The 20,234-nt window shown below is 37.7% G+C and overlaps 2 protein-coding genes and 1 non-coding gene across 3 annotated transcripts in view; all 3 read right to left on the bottom strand.

The window, feature by feature from the left end:
- LOC118018008 (cell division cycle and apoptosis regulator protein 1) overlaps positions 1-10,350 on the bottom strand; it is a 105,735-nt gene extending 95,385 nt beyond the window's left edge. The window contains exon 1 of the mRNA XM_035016474.1: positions 10,273-10,350. The gene's annotated coding sequence lies outside the window, so the exon portion shown is untranslated. The remainder of the gene's footprint in view (positions 1-10,272) is intronic.
- Positions 1-20,234, bottom strand: part of LOC118018005 (methylcytosine dioxygenase TET1-like) — a 138,579-nt gene that overhangs the window by 6,649 nt on the left and 111,696 nt on the right. The window contains exons 8-11 of the mRNA XM_035016446.1: positions 17,041-17,191; positions 12,637-12,726; positions 10,273-10,410; positions 7,067-7,415 (exon numbers count right to left, since the gene is read on the bottom strand). Coding sequence (XP_034872337.1) covers positions 7,067-7,415; positions 10,273-10,410; positions 12,637-12,726; positions 17,041-17,191 — 728 coding nt within the window. The remainder of the gene's footprint in view (positions 1-7,066; positions 7,416-10,272; positions 10,411-12,636; positions 12,727-17,040; positions 17,192-20,234) is intronic.
- Positions 1,406-1,512, bottom strand: LOC118018426. Its single transcript, XR_004681399.1, has one exon. It is a non-coding gene; the product is annotated as a U6 spliceosomal RNA (small nuclear RNA).

Here is a 20,234-nt window from a genome sequence, read left to right as displayed (position 1 = left end):
GACACCAAATGCGAAGATAAGTACAAACTACTTTTGGGAGTTGTCTTTAAGGGGTATTTTAAAGAGAAATACAAAGGATAATGTAACAAAACATTGGCGATGGCAATGTTGGCCAGTTTTCGTTCTTTTGACTTTAAGTCAAACACACAAGCAGGCATTAAAAATTGCATGTTGCTTGGTATGCTTTTTCACCCAACAATTTTCCTTAAAGAATTCTTCCCTTTGCAAATAATATAAATAAGCACAAAGATTTAGCCAGAAGAATGTCCATCGTTTAAAATAGTAAGAGATTAGAAATGACCTAGTTGGCTATGAAGTAAATATTAAAACCATACATTGGAAGACAATGCAGGTGATAACATGATGATTTAGAGCTGTATTTCTACCCAAAGAGATGTTTAGATACATTTTAGGTATTGCCTGATCTCGTTTTCAAAAAAAGTAAAAATAATAGTTATCAAGAAAACATCATGACTGGCAAACTCAATTATTAGGCAAAGGGAAGTCACATAAGAACTTTTAGTTGAAGTAAGTCATTTGTGACCCTCAAGACCAAGTGAATTTAAGCTTTGTTTGTTTCTTTTATTTTTTTTAAAGATTTTATTTATTTATTTCACAGAGAGAGATACAGCGAGAGAGGGAACATAAGCAGGGGGAGTGTGAGAGGGAGAAGCAGGCTTCCTGCAGAGCAGGGAATATGATGCGGGGCTCGATCCCAGGACCCTGGGATCATGACCTGAGCCGAAGGCAGACGCTTAATGACTGAGCCACCCAGGCGCCCCTAAGCTTTGTTTCTTTCTCACTAAGTAGGTAGATCTTTATTATCATATTGGCTATTATGGGTAATCTATTCTGACATAACCACACAAACTTCATAGCAAATGGGAACATTTTTCTTGATGGAAATATTCTTCCTGTTTTGAAGTTCTATAACAATTTCTGGAAGTGCAAAAGAAGCAGATTTTAGGACAAGAAATAGAAAAAGTGGCCATGTTTTAAAATAATTAACAATATAAGAGCAAACACTGATCTAATTCAAAATAACTACATACATTGTACACCTGAAACTAATATAACACAATACAACCTGGAGACAGGGTAATTCTTTTTCTCTCTCTCCCTCTTTTTAAACATAGAAAGGTAAATAAAATTTATTTTTTTAATTTTTAAAAAATATTTATTTATTTATTATTTGACAGAGAGAGAGACACACACACACAGCGAGAGAGGGAACACAAGCAGGGGGAGTGGGAAAGGGAGAAGCAGGCTTCCCGTGGAGCAGGGAGCCCGGCGCGGGGCTCGATCCCAGGACCCTGGGATCCTGACCTGAGCTGAAGGCAGACCCTTAACCAACTGAGCCACCCAGGCGCCCCATGTAAATAAAATTTTAAAAAAGTAAATAAAATAAAACATAGAACACTTAATGAATTTGTAGGTCATCCTTGCGCAGGGGCCATGCTATTCTACTCTGTGTTGTTCCAATTTCAGTATATGTGCTGCCAAAGCCAGCACCATGATAACTCTCATTTTTATCTTGCTTTTCCTTTTTTTTTTTAAAGTAATCTCTACACCCAATGAGGGGCTGAAACTTTCAACCCTGAGATGAAGAGTCTCATGCTCCATTGACTCTGCCAGTCAGGCGTCCCAGTTCTCTCTCTCTTTTTTTAGGGGGATGGAGAGAGGGGCAAAGGGAGAAACAATCTTAAGTAGGCTCCAGTCCCAGTGCAGAGCCGACGCAGGGCTCGATCTCACAATGCTGAGATCATGACCTGAGCCAAAATCAAGAGTCAGAAGCTTAACCGACTGCAACACCCAGGCACCCTGCCAGTTCTCATTTTTAAAGAGAACTTGTACATGGAACCCAAGGGGTGGCACATTAAGAAATCTGTGGTTGCATCTATTATAGGGGTTGTCAACAGAATATAAATCATGGGGCAGAAAGATTATAAAAGAGTAATGAGTCTTGGGGGGTTGGGGAAGGAGAAAAAAAAAAGGAAGGAGCCTTTTACTGAAATGGATAAATCTATATAAAAAAGTTCTTATGGGGGCGCCTGGGTGGCTGAGTTGGTTAAGCGTCTGTCGTCGGCTCAGGTTATGATCCCAGAGTCCTGGGATCAAGCCCCAAATCAGGTTCCCTGCTCAACAGGGAACTGCTTCTCCCTCTCCCTGCTGCTCGTGCTCTCTCTTGCTATCTTTCTCAAATAAATAAATAAATAAATAAATAAATAAATAAATAAATAAAATCTTAAAAATAGAAAAGATAAAAAATAAAAACATTCTTACGGGTAAGATTACAAAAGGACAAGGGGTTATAAGCCAAATATTGTGGAGAGGGCTACTAACAGGATATATATTACTAAAATCATAGCTTGTGAAGATGCTATTAGGGAACGACACAAAGACGAAAATGATAGGAATACTGTTTACAGGCAGCATGGAACCAGACATGGGCATCTTAAAATAAATCTAAACTAAGTATTTGTAAAATGGAGCTAAGAAGCAAAAAGGAATGCTGATTCTCTCTGCCTTGCATCTTCACTATCGATTTACTGAATCTTTCCTAGCATTATATAAATGTCTGCACTGTCATTTCTCTCTCCTTACAAAAAACAAATAAGCCAACTCTCCTTGCAAATATAAAAAAATCAAAGTTAAGGAATACCCTGTAATTCTAATGCTGAGTACCAGTATAAATTCAAGGTGTATTTTTTTCTTTGGATTCCCCGGAGAAATGGCTTAATTTATATATGGGGCAGGATTATATAAGATGAGCCTAGAACATCTTGTCGGAACAGAAGCTAAGGAAGCTATCAAAGACAATCGGGGTCATGACAAAAAAGTACAGAAGCCAGCATGATGGGTTTCTACTGATCAAAGATGGGACAATTTGAGAATATTGGTTTCAATTTGAGGATTTATTTTTTTTAAGATTTTATTTACTTATTTGACAGAGACACAGCGAGATAGGGAACACAAGCAGGGGGAGTGGGAGAGGGAGAAGCAGGTTTCCCGCCAAGCAGGGAGCCCAATGTGGGGCTCGATCCCAGGACCCTGGGACCATGACCTGAGCCGAAGGCAGACGCTTAACGACTGAGCCACCCAGGTGCCCCTCAATTTGAGGATTTTTAAAAGCATTTTCGGGTGCCTGGGTGGCTCAGTCGTTAAGCGTCTGCCTTCGGCTCAGGTCATGATCCTGGGGTCCTGGGATCGAGTCCCGCATCGGGCTCCCTGCTCAGCAAGAAGCCTGCCTCTCCCTCTCCCACTCCCCCTGCTTGTGTTCCTGCTCTAGCTATCTCTCTCTCTGTCAAATAAATAAATAAAATCTTTAAAAAAAAAAAAAAAAGCATTTTCATATTTAACTGGGAAAACCCCCCGCCTATTTAATGTGCACTGAAATATAAACTATAAATAATAATGAAATATAGGGGAACCTGGGTGGCTCAGTCATTAAGCGTTTGCCTTCGGCTCAGGTCATGATCCCAGGGTCCTGGGATCGAGCCCTGCATCAGGTTCCCTGCTCCGCAGGAAGCCTGCTTCTCCCTCTCCCACTCTCCCTGCTTGTGTTCCCTCTCTCACTGTCTCTCTCTGTCTGTCAAATAAAATCTTAAAAAAAAATAATGAAATATAAATACTGTCAATAAAATAGTAACAAAAACTATAAAAAACATGAGATCAAAATGATACTAAATTAAAAAAAAAATTGAACACATTGGAAGATGACTAGGAATTAAGTTGTATTCTGAAAACTGGTGAGTAAAGTCAAATTGCCAAGCATTTATTCTAATTTCTCTACATGAACCATAACTCATAGTTAGCAAGTTATTGGTAAGGACAGTATTTCTTTTTAAAAGATCAACTAACAAATGGAGAAAGAATGGTAGACTTTGTTACTCCTAATGGAATAAAGAATATAGAACATGATAGTAAGCGTTTCTAAAACCATCATGTAAGGGGTGCCTGGGTGGCTCAGTCGTTAAGCATCTGCCTTCGGCTCGGGTCATGATCCCAGGGTCCTGGGATCGAGCCCCGCATCGGGCTCTCTGTTCAAAAGGGAGCCTGCTTCTCCCTCTCCCACTCTGCCAGCTTGTGTTCCCTCTCTCACTGTCTCTCTCTGTCAAATAAATAAATAAAATCTTTAAAAAAACAAAATAATAAAACCATCACGTAAAAAGCTCATAGGGAACATTATAATCCGTGAATCACGCTCACAACACCTGTACCATGGATCAGCCTTAACATCATAAAAAGAGATACCATCAGACACTGTGTTTCCTGATGTGAAGAAACAAGAATGTAGAAATCAGCCAGTGTCCTTGGCCATAGCAAGTGTTTTTTGTTTTTTGGTTTGTTGTTGTTGTTTTGGTGAGCCCTACATCCAATGTGGGACTTGAATTCGCCATCTTGCCCGAGATCAAGAGTCATATGCTCTACCTACTGAGCCAGTCAGGTGCCCCCATAGTTAAGTGTTTTCAAAAATGAAGCTGAATTCGTCTCTACAAGATAATGGTTTCTGCTTTATGTAAAAAAGAAAAAAGAAGGAATAATAGGAAAAGCAAGCTTTAAATGAAAAGTGGTAGAGGAGACATATCAACTAACTGTAACGTGTGACCTTGTTTGGATACCGATTTAAACATAGCAAATGTCAAAAAAGAAAAATCATTTAGGAGACAAATGGAGCAATTTGAGCACTGATTGGTATTAAGGCATTATCTGATTTATTTGTTTTGGGTATTGTGGTTCTAAACATTCCTTATCTTTTAGTGACACATACTGATGAAGTAATTGATAATATGATGCAATTTATTATCAAAAAATTTATGCAATTTATTATCAAAAAATTTGAAGGGGTGGGGCCTGGATAAGGATATAGATGAAATAAGAATTACTATGTATTAAAAATGTTTTAGGGGCAGCCTGGGTGGCTCAGTCAGTCAAGTGTCCATTCTTGGTTTCAGCTCAGGTCTAGATCTCAGGGTCGTGAGTTCATGCCCCATGTTGGGCTCCACACCGGGTGTGGAGGCTGCTTTTAAATAAATTAATTAATTAAATAAAATAAAATTTTAAAATTAAAAAATATTTTAAATTGGGAGCATAAGAGGGAAGTGGGATTCATTAAATTATTCACTCACTTTGTACCTTTAAAATTTTTTCCATTTCAGAAAAAAACCTCAGCCCTGTAAACGTCACTGCATTCAACTGATCCCCTTTATAGCCAACCACAAGAATTTCTCCATTTCTCTCCCATTTCCCTATCAATCTATTTCATTCATTCTCACTATTGAATCTGCTCAAGTAGGACCTCTGGTAGCCTACAAAACTCATGGTGAAATTTCAATTTTCATCTCACTTGACACAGAGCAACATTTGACATGGTTGATCCCTCCCCTCCTTGAAACACTACATACAGTGTTGGGGTTTCACTCCTACCTCACCAGACCTTCCAAGTCTCTCTTGCTGGTTCTTCATCTCTGAAGCCTGTACAGATTGGGAATTCCTAGGATTTGTCCTTCTAGCTCCTTTAGTGTCTCTGTGATTTCATTCACTCTCAGGCTTTTAAATACCATCTCTATGCAGCTGACTACCTAAATCATACCTCGAGCCTACATCATTTATTAACAGTTGTCTGACAGGTGTCTTGAAATTGACATGTCCAAAAGTGAGCTTCTGATCTCCCTCTGTATCTTTCCAAATCTATTCTTCTCTCCCCTTTTCTCATAACCTTTGGTGATTTCCCCATCTTTCTAGTTTCTTCAGACCAACATCAGGATAAACACTCACACTTCTCTTTTTGTCCACATTCCAGATTTATGAGAAATCTTGTTGACTCTACTTTGAAAACATCCAGGACCAGACATTTCTCACATCCTTCTCATTAGTCAATCTGGACCAAGCTCCATCACCTCTCTCCTGAGCTGTTAGGATGGCCTCTATACCACTGCCCTACTTTTCTGTTCTCTGTCTACTATTTTCTAGTTTCAATCCAGTAAGCAGAATGTTAGGTTTCAGTCAGGTTACAGTCCTTCTCTATTCTTTTTTAAGGATTTCATTTTTATGTAATCTCTGCACCCAACGTGGGGCTTGAACTTAAAACCCAGAGATCAAGAGTCACATGCTCCACCAACTGAACCAGCCAGATGCCCCATCCCTTCTCGATTCTGAAATATCCACTAACCTTCCTCTCACTCAAAAAAGGCCAAAGTCTTTAGAGCAGTCAACAAAGCCTGGGATGAACAGCTCAGAGACCCCTCTTCCCTCTCCCATCTATCTCCTACTCTTCTCCCCATTTCATGCTCGGCTTTAGCCACACTGGTCTCCTTGCTTGCCTCAAGTATTCCAGGCAAATTCTTGCCTCCTGACGTTTACATTTGCCATTTACTCTGCCTGGAATGCTATTTCTCTAAATAAAAACACTCATGATCCTCATTGCTTTGGGGCCTTGACTCAAATGCCTCATTCTCAGCAAATCGCTCTGACAACCATATTCAAATGGCTTTTTGCACAGCCCTCCCTCTCCTCTTCCACCACTACATTTCTAGCACCCACAACCGCACAAAGGGGTGCCCTGTAATACCTGTTGACTGCCTTACTTAAATTGATGCTAAACTTGAGTGAGGAAGACTTCAAGGAAGCAATGTCATTTCACGTATGCCAAGAAGGAGGAGTTGGGCTTCGAAACAGATGGGGAACAAACAATAAAAACATGTTTAAAAAAACAAAACACCATAAACAGAAAAAAATACCACGAAATACGGATGGGCCACTCTCTTGTTGACTTTGAGTTTTGGCAATTATGGAGAAATTGTGTATGTGAATGTAGTCAGTGTCTTATTTTGAACTCTAAACCAACCTGTATTAAAAAGCAAAGGAGACTTAAGAACAATTATCTAACTGAATTGATATCTGATCAAAAGTTGGGTTTTTTCTTTCTTTCTTTTTCCCCCAGAATGCCTCATTCCTAAGAGAGCAGCAAAGATAAAGGAGAGGGGAAATAGGTGCAAAGGCAAGTCCCAACCCTTCGGCCAATGGAAGTTGTGCACAGAGAGTCAGCAGGGTCCACAGGCCTCACCTAAAAGCGGCAGCGAGGAAGCCTTGCTATTGTTTGTTGTCGAGTTATTCTTGCGCTTGATCCGAGGAATGAATTTCTTCTCCACCGCTCTTATCTTATGTGCGAGAACTTCTGTCATCATTGCGGCCCTCTTCTTCCCGGAACGAGGAACTGGCTGAGTAAAACGCGTTCTTTTTTTACGGCGGGGTGCGAGCACCTCAATGGCCCCAGATTGGATCTTGGCTTCCATTCCTTCGCTAGAGCCAAACTCATCTGTATCTGAGAGTTTGTAGAGCGGTAGCACATGCAGCTGCTCATCTTGAGGGATAACCCCCAAGGAGCGGTTATCTTCTCTTGTTAAAGTACAAACCTGACAGAAAGAAAACATGAAATAGGTCCTGCACATTCATCGTAGTTATTTCTACCTTCTAATTGTTGCCATTGTCAAAAGGATCTGTATTCCCATTCTGTTTTCCATTGGTTACTGCCGGTATAGTGATTTTGGATAAATACATATCAAGCCACTCAACATGCTTCAATTCTAGTAATTTATCAACTGTTTGTAAGCAGACCAGTATAATTTTGAGTTGATCTTATAAGTCAATAACACTATACTTGTTTATGTATTTTATGGTATTTTTTTAAAGTAAACTCTATCCCCAGTGTGGGGCTCAAACTCAGGGCACAGAGATCAAGAGTCACATGCTGTTCCAACTAGCCAGCCAGGCACCCCAAAACTCCTATATTTTAAATAGTAAGCCTTTTGTTACATTCCATTTTACTTCATTGCCTAAGTTAGGGAATATCTACTGGATTGTCCACAGCATTCATATAAAACATTAAGAAGACATTATTTTAGCCTATATATTTCCCTATTTCTCAAATAATGTCACATTCTTTGGGTAGAGGGGGATTAATTAGGAAGAATTTGCTAATTTGCTCTGTTTTCCTTTAGGATTTCTTCACTTCTGCTTATAAGTGGAATTTATCTATAGATATACAGATTTTTTTTTCCTGCCCCCCACACCCCCAAGGTGATTTTTTCTTCACTAAATGCACTGAACAGATATTAATGAAGTAAAAGAAGAAGCACAAGAGATTTCTCTCTAGCAGGACTTATATTCTAATAGTTTTATTTTTAAATTGATTTTTTATTATTTTTAAAAATTATTTTTAAAAATTCTAATAGTTTTTAAAAATTAAACATTTCATTTTGATAAATTTTCTCTTTCTGCTTGATGTTACTTCTATTCTGGCTAGGAACATACCAATAAGTTACCTACCTTTCTTTTGCATGTGAAGTAAGACATCTGAAGAAAATTCTGTCTTGAATATAACCTATCTCAGTCCTTCTCCTGACTTTAAAAGTTATTTTTATTCATTGTAGAGAAATAAAACTACAGAACTACATACAGGAAATTCCTGACTTTGATACCTAATATTCATATTTTTCTTCATGGATTAGTATCTTAGTGGTAATTAATTTTCAAGGGTCATTAAAGAGCCACCAAAAATATATCCAATGGTTTCATTTTTTTTTTTTAAAGATTTTATTTATTTATTTGACAGAGAGAGATAGCGAGAGAAGGAACACAAGCAGGGGGAGAGGGAGAGGGAGAAGTAGGCTTCCTGCCAAACCGGGAGCCCGATGTGGGGCTCGATCCCAGGACCCTGGGATCATGACCTGAGCTGAAGGCAGACGCTTAACGACTGAGCCACCCAGGCGCCCTGAATGGTTTCATTATTTTTATTAAAAACATCTCTCCTAGAGCTAAGGGCTCTTTCTAAGACAGTAGGCTGGAAAGAAAGAAAACTGCCTGATTATAAGCTCGATAGACTTGATGAATACAGATAGGAAAGTAAGATAAGCTTAAAGTTTTAAAAATCACAATATTTTCTCAATATTTATAGTCACATTTACCAGCAAGACTTGAAATACTGAGTTCCCTTGGGTGTTATTTGTCAGTAATTTTAAAGTAATCATGTTAAAAAGTAGACTCTTCCACCAATAAATGTTTACTTAATCAATTTATTTGTTCACAGGGAGATTAAGAAGGGGACAAGGAGTAGATATGAGAAGCATAATTAGAAGGACTGGGGCAGCAGACAGGGTGAAAAGAGAATTGGCAGCCGAATTTGGAGAACTCAGGGTTTCAGAGATGGGGAAATTTGGAGTTATGTCAAGTTCTGGGTATGAGCCTCATGGCTTGAACAAGAGCAGTGGAGAAGAGGCAGCACTGAATAATACACAGGAGAAGCACGAGAGAAGTGGAACCAAAATTTAGTTCGATTCTGAACCTAATTCAGCCTGATCACAGATAGTTTGTAATGAAGCAAACCAGGTAAAACATATTAGCCACACAATGACAATGAACCACACTCCGGCCAAGATTCATCCAGACAGATTTATAATATCATTGATCTCAAAGGCTCCACTGATCAACAACAGTGGACAAGAAAGATTAAGAAAAAAGGAAAAAAAGGCTCCTTAATCTATCACTCACAGACTTATTGGCCAAACAAGAAAGGAAGGCTGCCTTTTGATGGATTAGATTGTGTACTTTCAGGAACCTGTAGCTATCTTTCTTACATGGGGCCAACCAAACAGACTGGTGTAGTGCAAAAATAGAGCGGAATGTTTTACCAGGTGAGAAGACAATTACTGGAAGCAAAACCCATTCCACTTACAAAAGGACCATTGCATGATTCTCTCCACAGTCTTTTACCTAATTTAAACATCTCTTGATTGACTTCACACTATGCTCATGTAATTCTTTCCATGGCTGTAAATCTAAGTGTGCACACCTAAATGCAAATATTTCTGACAATTCTGGTATATTAACATAACTATACATATATACTGGCACAAAAAAGATGATACATTTGGCCTAGTTCCTTCACAAAAACCCTGAGATACACAGAAGGCAAAAAACAAAAACAAAAAACAGTAAGTTGCTTAACTTCCTACCTACCAGTTTGATGGCATAGAATTGTACTCCTACTTCCTAGCAAACGTACCACTATGATTCAAGACTTTGAACAAAATATTTAAGGCCAGTTCTGTAACTTTGTGTAAGTATATCAACAATAACTTAAATACCATTGATATTATAAACTATGTGGGACAGAACATAAAATAGGGTTTTTAACAATCATCATATTTCAGGACCTCAGCCTAAGTACACAGCAATGGACCGTTTAGAATCAAAAGCCACCCAGGTACATACCACAGTGCTTCCATTATTCATGTTGTGAATGTCCCTGTGAGGATGGGCACAGAAGTCTAGGCAAGCAGTGACCCCAGAGAACGGACGACCTTCTTTGCTGCCAAGCCGACATTCTCGGGCAACATGTTCATATTCTACCTAAAAAGAGAAATGTATGGCACAAAGTTTTAAGAGCCAGAAAGAATCTCCTTTAGTAAAGAGTAAAAATCACTTCCTGACCAAGTTCTTAAACTAATTATACATTGTAAGTCAGAGATTTCTGACTGTAGTGTGGTAAAGTAGTGGATGGGTAGTTCAGTAACATTCAGGAGGAAGAGTCTAGGAGGACAGCAAGTAAAGTGACAATGACTGGCTGTGACTGATGGTAGGCTGACGACAATACCTGTTGGAGGTGAATATTGAGCAGACCAAGGCTAAATTATCCCTGGAGAAAGAGAGACTACTACAGTGCATGAAGTACATGTGAAGTTTTCAATGTCCATAAAAAGTAGGTAAACATATATACATATGTTCATGAGCCAATATAGAATTTAGGACTCTTTTTAAAACCAAAGCTTAGCAAAAATGAAGGGGGGAAATCGGAGGGGGAGATGAACCATGAGAGACTATGGACTCTGAAAAACAAACTAAGGGTTCTAGAGGGGAGGGAGTGGGGGGATGGGTTAGCCTGGTGATGGGTATTAAAGAGGGCACGTTCTGCATGGAGCACTGGGTGTTATACGCAAACAATGAATCATGGAACACTACATCAAAAACTGATGATGTAATGTAAGGTGACTAACATAACATAATACAATGAGAAAAACAACAACAACAAAAAACCCAAAGGTTAGCAATTAACAGAGAGCATGCTATTCATGATAATACAAACGAAGATTGAAGAAATCTAGATCTCTGGTTATGTTTAAAATAAAAAGATCATTATACACTTATTTTCTACCTTGTGATGACTGCAGACATATACAGCCTTGCAAAATGACTGCCACACTTAGGTTAGTTAACACCTCAATCCCTTCACATAGTGAGGATTATTTTGTGTGTGTCGTGGTAACACTTAAGGTCTCTTAAAAATTTTTAAGTCTATGATAGAGTACTGTTAATTATATTCCCCATGCTGTGCAACAGATGCCCAAATGTAATTTATCTTATGGCTGGGAGCCTCTGCCCCTTGACCTTCATCTCCTCATTTCCCACACCCCTCATATATTTTCTTTTTTTTTTTTTTTAAGATTTTATTTATTTATTTGACAGAGAAAGACACAGCGAGAGAGGGAACACAAACGGGGAGTGGGAGAGGGAGAAGCAGACTCCCTGCCGAGCAGGGAGCCCGATGCGGGACTCGATCCAGGGACTCCAGGATCATGACCTGAGTCGAAGGCAGTCGCTTAACCAACTGAGCCACCCAGGCGCCCCCCTCGTATATTTTCTTGATGATGTCCTTTGAAGCACAAAATTGCAAAATTTTGACAATCTGTTTTTCCTTATTTTTATTTTTGGATTGTCTATTGCTAGTATGTAGAAAAACAATGACTTTGCATATTGATCTTGTATCCTGAAACCTTGCTAAACTCACTGATTAGCTCAAATAGTGAGTGTGTATGTATGTGTATCCCTCAATAGTTTCCACACATAGGAGCATACCGTTGGCTAGTAGAGATCATTTTATCTCCTTTTTTACTCTGAATTTCTTCAACTTGCTCTTAATAGAACCTCTAGCAAAATGTTTACTAGGAATGGAGAATAGATATTGTCTTGTTCCTGACAGTAAGCAAAAAATGTTTTAGTCTTTATCGTAACTATGATATTATCTGTGGGTTTTTGTAGATGTCCTTTATCAGGCTGAAGCAATTCCCTTCTATTGCTATTTTGTTAACTGTTTTTATCATGAAAGTGGTGGATTTTTGTCAAATGTCTTCCATCTATGGGGAGATCATGTGTTTTTTGTCATTTGTTCTATTAATGTAGTTAGTATACTACATTGATTAATTTTCTTGTGTTGAATCAATCATGCATTCCTGTTTCATAAATTAAAATTTCTAGAATTAATTACAATTCTGTCACTCTGGAGTTTTAATTCACTTGTCATAATAGGAAGTGATAACTTTTTAATTTTTTTAAGAAAATATTTTTAAAGTAGTATCTACACCCAACATGGGCCTCAAACTCATGACCCCGAGATCAAGAGTCGCATGCTCTACCGACTGAGCCAGCCAGGCACATCCAGGCTGGAAAATTTTTTAAGCTGTTCTGTAAAAATAGATACACACTCAAGTTCAAATCTGAAGGTTTTCTATTAATAATGATGTTGCTTATATCGAAATTTCAACCATGTTTAAGAGCACTGTATATGGTCCCCAAACGTACCTGGTTTTGGTAAGCAACTGGAGCATACTGCTTATAAATGGGAGCTAATCGTGTAGCCAAACTCTGTAAATTATCTTCAAGGTTTTTTTCCTACAGGAAAAGACAGTCCATAAAAGTTGTTTCATAATGACATGAATTTTAGGTATGAAAACGAATCATAAATCATTGCTGATATGTGGTTGATGCACAACTCATACTTACCCTAATAAAAGAGCTACCATAGAAAATCACATGGGTTGATTCTTAAAAAATCTGAACTACTGGTCATTATTATGCTTTAATTTAGTCTTTGAAATTCAAGTTCTATGTTATAAGCTAATTAGAAGTCTAAATGGTGTTAGAGGTAAAGTGCTCATGTTGATAAATAGAAGAACCCTATTTTATATTTATTCAGTACTACTGGGCACTTGAAATAAATCAAGACAGGGTTCCTAGTGGCAAGAGGAAATGTTGAGGTAAAGAACTCTGACAGAGCACAACAAGTTTCTATAACAGAAGTGGGAGAACAACAAACATAAGGCGCATACTACATATCAGGTTCTATGCTAACAGCTTCAATAATAGGTAAGTGGGCAACTGGTTGTCTAAAGCTAGTGTTTTCTTTTTCACATTATAACGGCTACAAATTGTGGAAGATGTGGTGGGACACCATAAAAAGAGTCTAGATTGCTACTGATGGTAGAAACATTGTAAGACCTTTTTTTCAAGGAGAACAGTCATGACAAATGTCTCTATGCAAAATATCACTGAAGTTTCAGGTCAGGTTGTGATCTCAAGGTTGTGAGTTTGAGCCCCGAGTTGAGTGGAGATCTCAGAGCTAAGACAGCTTGAGACTATCCTCCACCCTGCTGACGCTCTCTGTCTCCTTCTCTAAAATAAATAAATAAAATCTTTAAAAAAAATCACTGAAGACAGTACAACGTATGCAGCAGATAAGGTAGACTTTGGAAACAATAGCTGAAAGACAACTGTAGTAATTTTTGAGAGAGGATTGTATCCTAAATCAAATCAAAGAATTGATAAATGATCAGTCACATCCAAGGAAGACTATCAAAGGGGAACTGAGAGACTTAAGAAGGCTCCATGCTTCTGCTTCATTTGAGATCTGGTGGATGCCAAGAACACAGAAAGAAGACCTTCATGTGGATTAGTTTACTTCTGATATTCATCAGATTATTAATAAAACCAAAGCCACACACAATGTAGACATAGGAAGTTAATTCTTGAGTGCATTTAACAAACCCCAATTTGGGCAACTATAAAGCATCAGTGATCACTCTTTTAGTTTCCTAATGATTTAGGTTGATGCTTTCATTGAAAAAGAAATTTATGTATATCAGGTCTATATATAGATTACTGTGTTCCTTTCATCTGTCTTACTTATGTATCTGATACTTAATATAGTTTCATAAATATAGTCAGGAAAAGTCAGGACCCTACTTTAAAAACACCTCCTGGCTATACTCACCCATTAATTATTTCATTTATTTGGGGAAAACTTACAATTGTGATTTAAGTACCTACTGAAAAGATTCTGATTGTTTTCTAACACCTAAAATATTTAGGTAGAGTAGGCAATTGTGTTTTACTGTTAGGAGATTACGAATCATCTGGTATCAGAAGTCAGACTGAGTAACTGGTCATCATGAAATATCTCATTTACAGTGTAGAGATGTTGAAATAAAGTAGGCACATAAAAAAAAAATCCAATAAAGCTTTATAGCTGACCACTGGTATCACTTTACAAATTTAAGTCTCATTATACATAATGTAAAAATTTTGATTTTCTAATTGTTTCATTAGAACAAATGTGTGTGTCAGATATAGAGGTTTCTTCTTATCAGATCTTTAACTGTTGGGGCTCAAGCCTACATTCCTCTGCTCTTCTCATCCTACACCTGATTCCTAGGACTGTCATATATCCACATCTGTGGCTATAATTACTACCTGGACCACAAATCACACTTGAGTTTCAGATTCTTCTCCATTTTCTTATTTTAAGACTTATTTGAGAGAGAGAGAGAGAAAGTGAATGGGGGAAGAGGCAGAGGGAGAGAATCTTCCAGCAGACTCCCTACTCAGTGTGGAGTCCCACGTGGGGTTCGATCTCGAGACCTATGAGATCACGACTTGAGCCAAAACTAAGAGTCTGACACTCTACCTACTAAGCCACCCAGGTGCCCCCAGATTCTTATTATTGACCTGACATTCCCACTTGGATTTTATAGAAATCTCTCACCTAGTGGCTACAAAATGAATCCATAATCTACCCTTTTGAAACTGGGTTCTATGTCCATGTACCTATATCAAGCAATAGCACTACCATCTAATAACTAAAACCTTTCCAGACTAACCACTGCCCACCATTTCCTCTGTCACAACCATATTCCGAGTTACAATGATCCCTTCTCTGGACTATTCTTAAGGCTAGCTCATCTTGCTAAACACACTCTTTACCAACTCTAATCCATATTCAAAGAGCAACTATAGAGATCTCTTTCAAAGAAAAGTGTGATTGTATCACTTTCATTAATTCCTTTAATGATCTTCCCAAATGGCTGACATCGCATACAAGGCCACTGCATTCACCTTACTCTCCCTTGCCTGCTCTGAGCTTCATCCTGGCCTTCTGTCAGTTTCTGTAATGAGAAATGCTTCTTTCTGTATTATAAGCACCATACAGATGTTATTCAATATTTAAAATGATCATAAAAACTGATCTCATACTCATTAATTACATAATATTCTGTGGTAGAATAAAAATTTAACAGTCATGTAAGTATTACTAATATATTTACATACTGGTAGTTTTATCATATAGTATTTGGAAAGAAAACTGATTAATTTTAAGGGAGAAGGACATCACATTATCATGTGTTCTTATGGATGAACATAGCACCTTTCCACAATCAGGTGTTTTATATGTCCTTTACTAAATTTTTAAAGTTTTCTCCCTAAAGGTTTAACCCACTTCCTTTTTAAAAAATGTAAGCTCTATGCCCAACATGGGGCTTGAACTCGACCCCGGATCAGGAATCACACAATCTACTGACTGAGACAGTCAGGCGCCCCTAACAGACTTATTAGATTTCTTCTAAGGTCCATGATCTGCAAATGATAGTTCTCTCTGGAATCATTTCCTTGTTTAATTGCAGTAGATGGCAAATCAAGAAAATGCTAAATAATTCTGATTATCTCTGTAAAAGGATGATTATTAATTTTGAGTTTCTTGAAAGATGTTATATTCATTGTATTATAGATATAGTTGGATTCATTCCTGTTTTATTTTCTGTTTCCTATTTATCTTGTATTCTAATGATCTTTAAAAATCCTTTGATTGTTTTCTTTTTAAAGATTTTTTCCCCACAACAATTTCAAAATGTAAAAATTCTATTTCTATTCATCTAAAAAATCTTAAAAATAATCTTGCTCAAATATATGTTTTTCTGACAACATCTAGAGCAGTGTTTTCCAAGCTGTGGGTCATGACTCATTCGTGGGCCAAGAAATCAGTTTAGTAGGTAATAACTAACATTTGAAAAAAGAAAAATGAGAATTTATAAAAAATATTATAGTGAATCATAGTGATCCTCAGCAATAACTAGATTGGATATTAACTTTTTAATATTTTAATATCTTCTCTTACATAGAAGATGAAGTATTATTTTCTGATGTTTTATTTTAATTATTTACTTGCATATACCATTGGATAGCAGTTTGTAATATAAAATGTTTTTTATTTGTGGTCACAGCTCAAAGTTTGAAAAACACTGATCTTAGTATCTAAATTCTCCCCACTCCAAACAAAGCATAAAACATTACCACACTTAGTTCCTATAGGTGCCCCCCTCCCCCAGTGCCTACCCACCCTTGAGTTGATAAGAGTATGGAATTATACTTATCAGTTGTTATTTTAATTAAAAAAATGTAAGTACTCAACTTATTTAAACTTAACAGTAAGGTTGACTAATTTCTTTGCTCACCATGGCCTCGTGTCCCGGACAGATTGGTTCCGGTTTCATATATCTTCTTTCTGGATTACGTCCTTTAGTAATTCTTTCATAGTAGTTCTGTGGGTAGTAAACTTTCTGAGTCTTTGAAATGTTGGCAAATGGCTTTATTTATTCTTCCTACTTTGGCTGGGTATAAAATTCTAGGTTCTTTTAACAATGATTGTCTCTGGGGTTAGGGAAGAGGAGGAGGGAACCAGGGACAGTTGGAATTTGGGTTGGTAGTTAAAGACTTTACCTAATTTATAGAGAATTTTAAACTATTTACTTATATATATTCTTAACTTTTTTTCACTACTTTTAAAATATTTCATTGTTTTACTATTTAGAAAATATTTTAAGGAATGTATTTATAAATCCATTGTGTAATTGAAAAGTAAAAAGGGACACTTACATGTAAGGGAGAGCTTGGATCAATTCTAAATCTTCTAGGGCTTGGGCTTCTACCAAATTTACATCCATTGAAATACATACTCCATGAACAGCCAAAAGAGAACGAAGCTCCACAAGTCTCTGGATCAATTCCTTGACATGTACAGGTACGACTGTAAGATGATAATTGCAAGGGAATGAACTGATAAAGCAAGGCCAATACCTCAGACAGAACATTTCAGATTCCTGTAACTTTAGAAGTATAGATGACCAGTAAACTGATTTTAACATATCTATTTCATTAATTATTTTATCTTAAGTAGTGTTAACCCAAAGCGAACGGCCCTTGAATATAAGCAAGTTTTTTAACTAAAATGTTTGTTCAAGATTGTAAATCCAAATAAACAGCAATAAATTATACACAAATACCCATAAACTTGTTTGATTTGGATATGCCTGGGAGAAAATAAACAGTCTGCATTTTACTTTATTTTATTGAGAGAGACTCTTAAATACACTCCACGCTCAGCACAGAGCCCGACCCAGGGCTCAACCTCAAGACCCTGAGAGATCATGATCTGAGCGGAAACAGAGTTGGCCGCTTAACTGAATGAGCCACCCAGGTGCCCCAAAGGGTCCGCATTTTATTTATTTTTTATTTATTTTTAAGATTTTATTTATTTATTTGAGAGAGAGAGAATGAGAGAGAGCACATGAGAAGGGGGAGGGTCAGAGGGAGAAGCAAGCTCCCCGCCGAGCAGGGAGCCCAATGCGGGACTCGATCCTGGGACTCCAGGATCATGACCTGAGCCGAAGGCAGTCGCTTAACCAACTGAGCCACCCAGGCGCCCCAAGAGTCTGCATTTTAAATCTTGGATCTGTTCCCCTATCAGAAATGAAAAGGAAAGTATCCTGTTACCTCTTTGGACTTTAACTCCGTCATCTATAAACTGACATTATTTAATCCCGAGGATTGATAATGGACTATATATTGTATGTGAAATCACCTTGTTAATTTTAAAGAAAACCTTTATTAAGATTACAAAAGGAAAAATTGAACTTAAAGCTTGTTTCATTCAGTAACTTGGTTATTTTAGTACATTGGGGGCATTTCTGAGACCCTAACACGGACCTGATAGTAAGAATGACAATGATTAGAATATTCATACAAAGATATGAAACCCGAGGAAATAACATACACTCCTGTGGCTTCCAATTGCATAATACTTGGAAACTTCTAATAGTATGAATGTGGTACTTATGTAATGATTAAAAACAAACAAAAAAATCAGTAAATGAAAAGTATACAGAAATTTTGAGATCAGAACTAGTAGTATTTTTTAACTGTGAAAGTCAAGAAAATACCTGACATTAAGATAACACTGACTACAAAAAGAAAAATAAATAGTACATTTATGTCATTGAAATGATAGCAGTTTGTGAAGGAAAGAAAAATGTAGTTTAATTAATTAATTTAATTAACGGCTGACAGTTAAACAATGAAACACACAGAAACTGTACAGGATTGCGAGACCTAAAAGAGCTTTTGCAGAGTATCCGAAATAGTCAACATCACTGATAATAGGACAAATGAACTGAAAACAGGTCCTGATATTATGGACAAAGTGTAGTCCCGGGGCGCCTGGGTGGCTCAGACGCTTCGGCTCAGGTCATGATCTCAGGGTCTTAGGATGGAGCCCCGCGTCGGGCTCCCTGCTCTGCGGGAAGCCTGCTTCTCCCTCTCCCACTCCCCCTGCTTGTGCTCCCTCTCTTGCTGTGTCTCTCTCTGTCAAATAAATAAATATAACCTTAAAAAAAAAAAAAGTGTAGTCCTACCAATAATTCCTCACTTGATTTTAATTAGAAAGAAACAATCAGTCAAACACAAACTGAGCAACAGTCTATAAAATTAGGCCTTCAAAAATGTGAATGCATGTCAATACCCGGGCACCTGGGTGGCTCAGTTGGTTAAGCATCTGACTCTTGGTTTCTGATCAGTCGGGATCTCAGGGTTGTGAGACAGAACCCCGCAATGGGCTTGGCACTCAGTGGGGAGCTGAGATTCTCTCCCTGTGCCCCTCTCCACGCTTACGCAGTCTCTCTCTCTCTCAAATAAATTCAAAAAAATCTTAAAAAAAAATCAATGCCGTGGAAGACAACGCATGAGATAAGAAACAATCAAGAGACCAAAAAGAGGAGAGAGGGAGACATGAAAAAGGCAAAACAAGTTAACCCATTAATTCCTGGGTGGGGGAAAATTACTACAAAGTACATTATTATTATTATTTTTAAGATTTTATATATTTATTTGAGAGAGAGACAAGAGAGACCAGAAACAAGCAGGGAGACAGCAGAGAGAGAGGAGAAGAAGATTCCACACGGAGCAGGGAGCTCGATGTGGAACTTGCTTCCAGGACCCTGGGGTCATGACCTGAGCCGAAGGCAGATGATTAACCGACTGGGCCTCCCAGGTGCCCCTATAAAGTACATTATTGGAAAATATTCAATACCTGAATATGAACTGTAGATTAGATAACAGCATTTTATCGAAGTTAAATTTTCTGATTTTAATAATTTTGCTGGGTTTATGTAAATGAATGTCCTCATGCTTAGAATATACCCTCTTAAGTATTATTTACAGGAAAAGGCTTAAAGCCTGAAACTAGCTGACAATCCAGAACAAAAAAAAATTACTATCTTTTTTTTAAAAGATTTTATTTATTTATTTGAGAGAGAGAATGAGAGACAGAGAGCACGAGAGGGAAGAGGGTTAGAGGGAGAAGCAGACCCCCGCTGAGCAGGGAGCCTGATGTGGGACTCGATCCCGGGAATCCAGGATCATGACCTGAGCCGAAGGCAGTCGCTTAACCAACTGAGCCACCCAGGCGCCCCAAAAAATTATTTTTAATCAATAATAATATGTGTGTATGTGTGACTTTGTATATAAATGCAAATGTTGCAAACTTAATGATGATGAAATCTAGGTGAGAGGTATATAAGAGTTCGTTGAAGGATTCTTGCATCTGTTCTGTAACAATAGAGAATAAGAATATTTATTTATTTATTTAATTTATTTTTTAACTAGGCTCCATACCCAATATGGGGCTTGAACTCACAACCCTGAGATCAAGAGTCACATGCTCTACCAACTGAGCAAGCCAGGCACCCTGGTAAGAATCTTAAAAAAAAAAAAAAAAAAAAAAAGATATGCTGAAG

The sequence above is a fragment of the Mirounga leonina genome, unplaced genomic scaffold (assembly GCF_011800145.1).
Source record: "Mirounga leonina isolate KUSES-001 unplaced genomic scaffold, KU_Mleo_1.0 Mir_106, whole genome shotgun sequence".
NCBI lineage: Eukaryota > Metazoa > Chordata > Mammalia > Carnivora > Phocidae > Mirounga > Mirounga leonina.
Note: the sequence above shows the minus strand (reverse complement) of the source record. Positions and strands in the feature narration are given on the sequence as shown.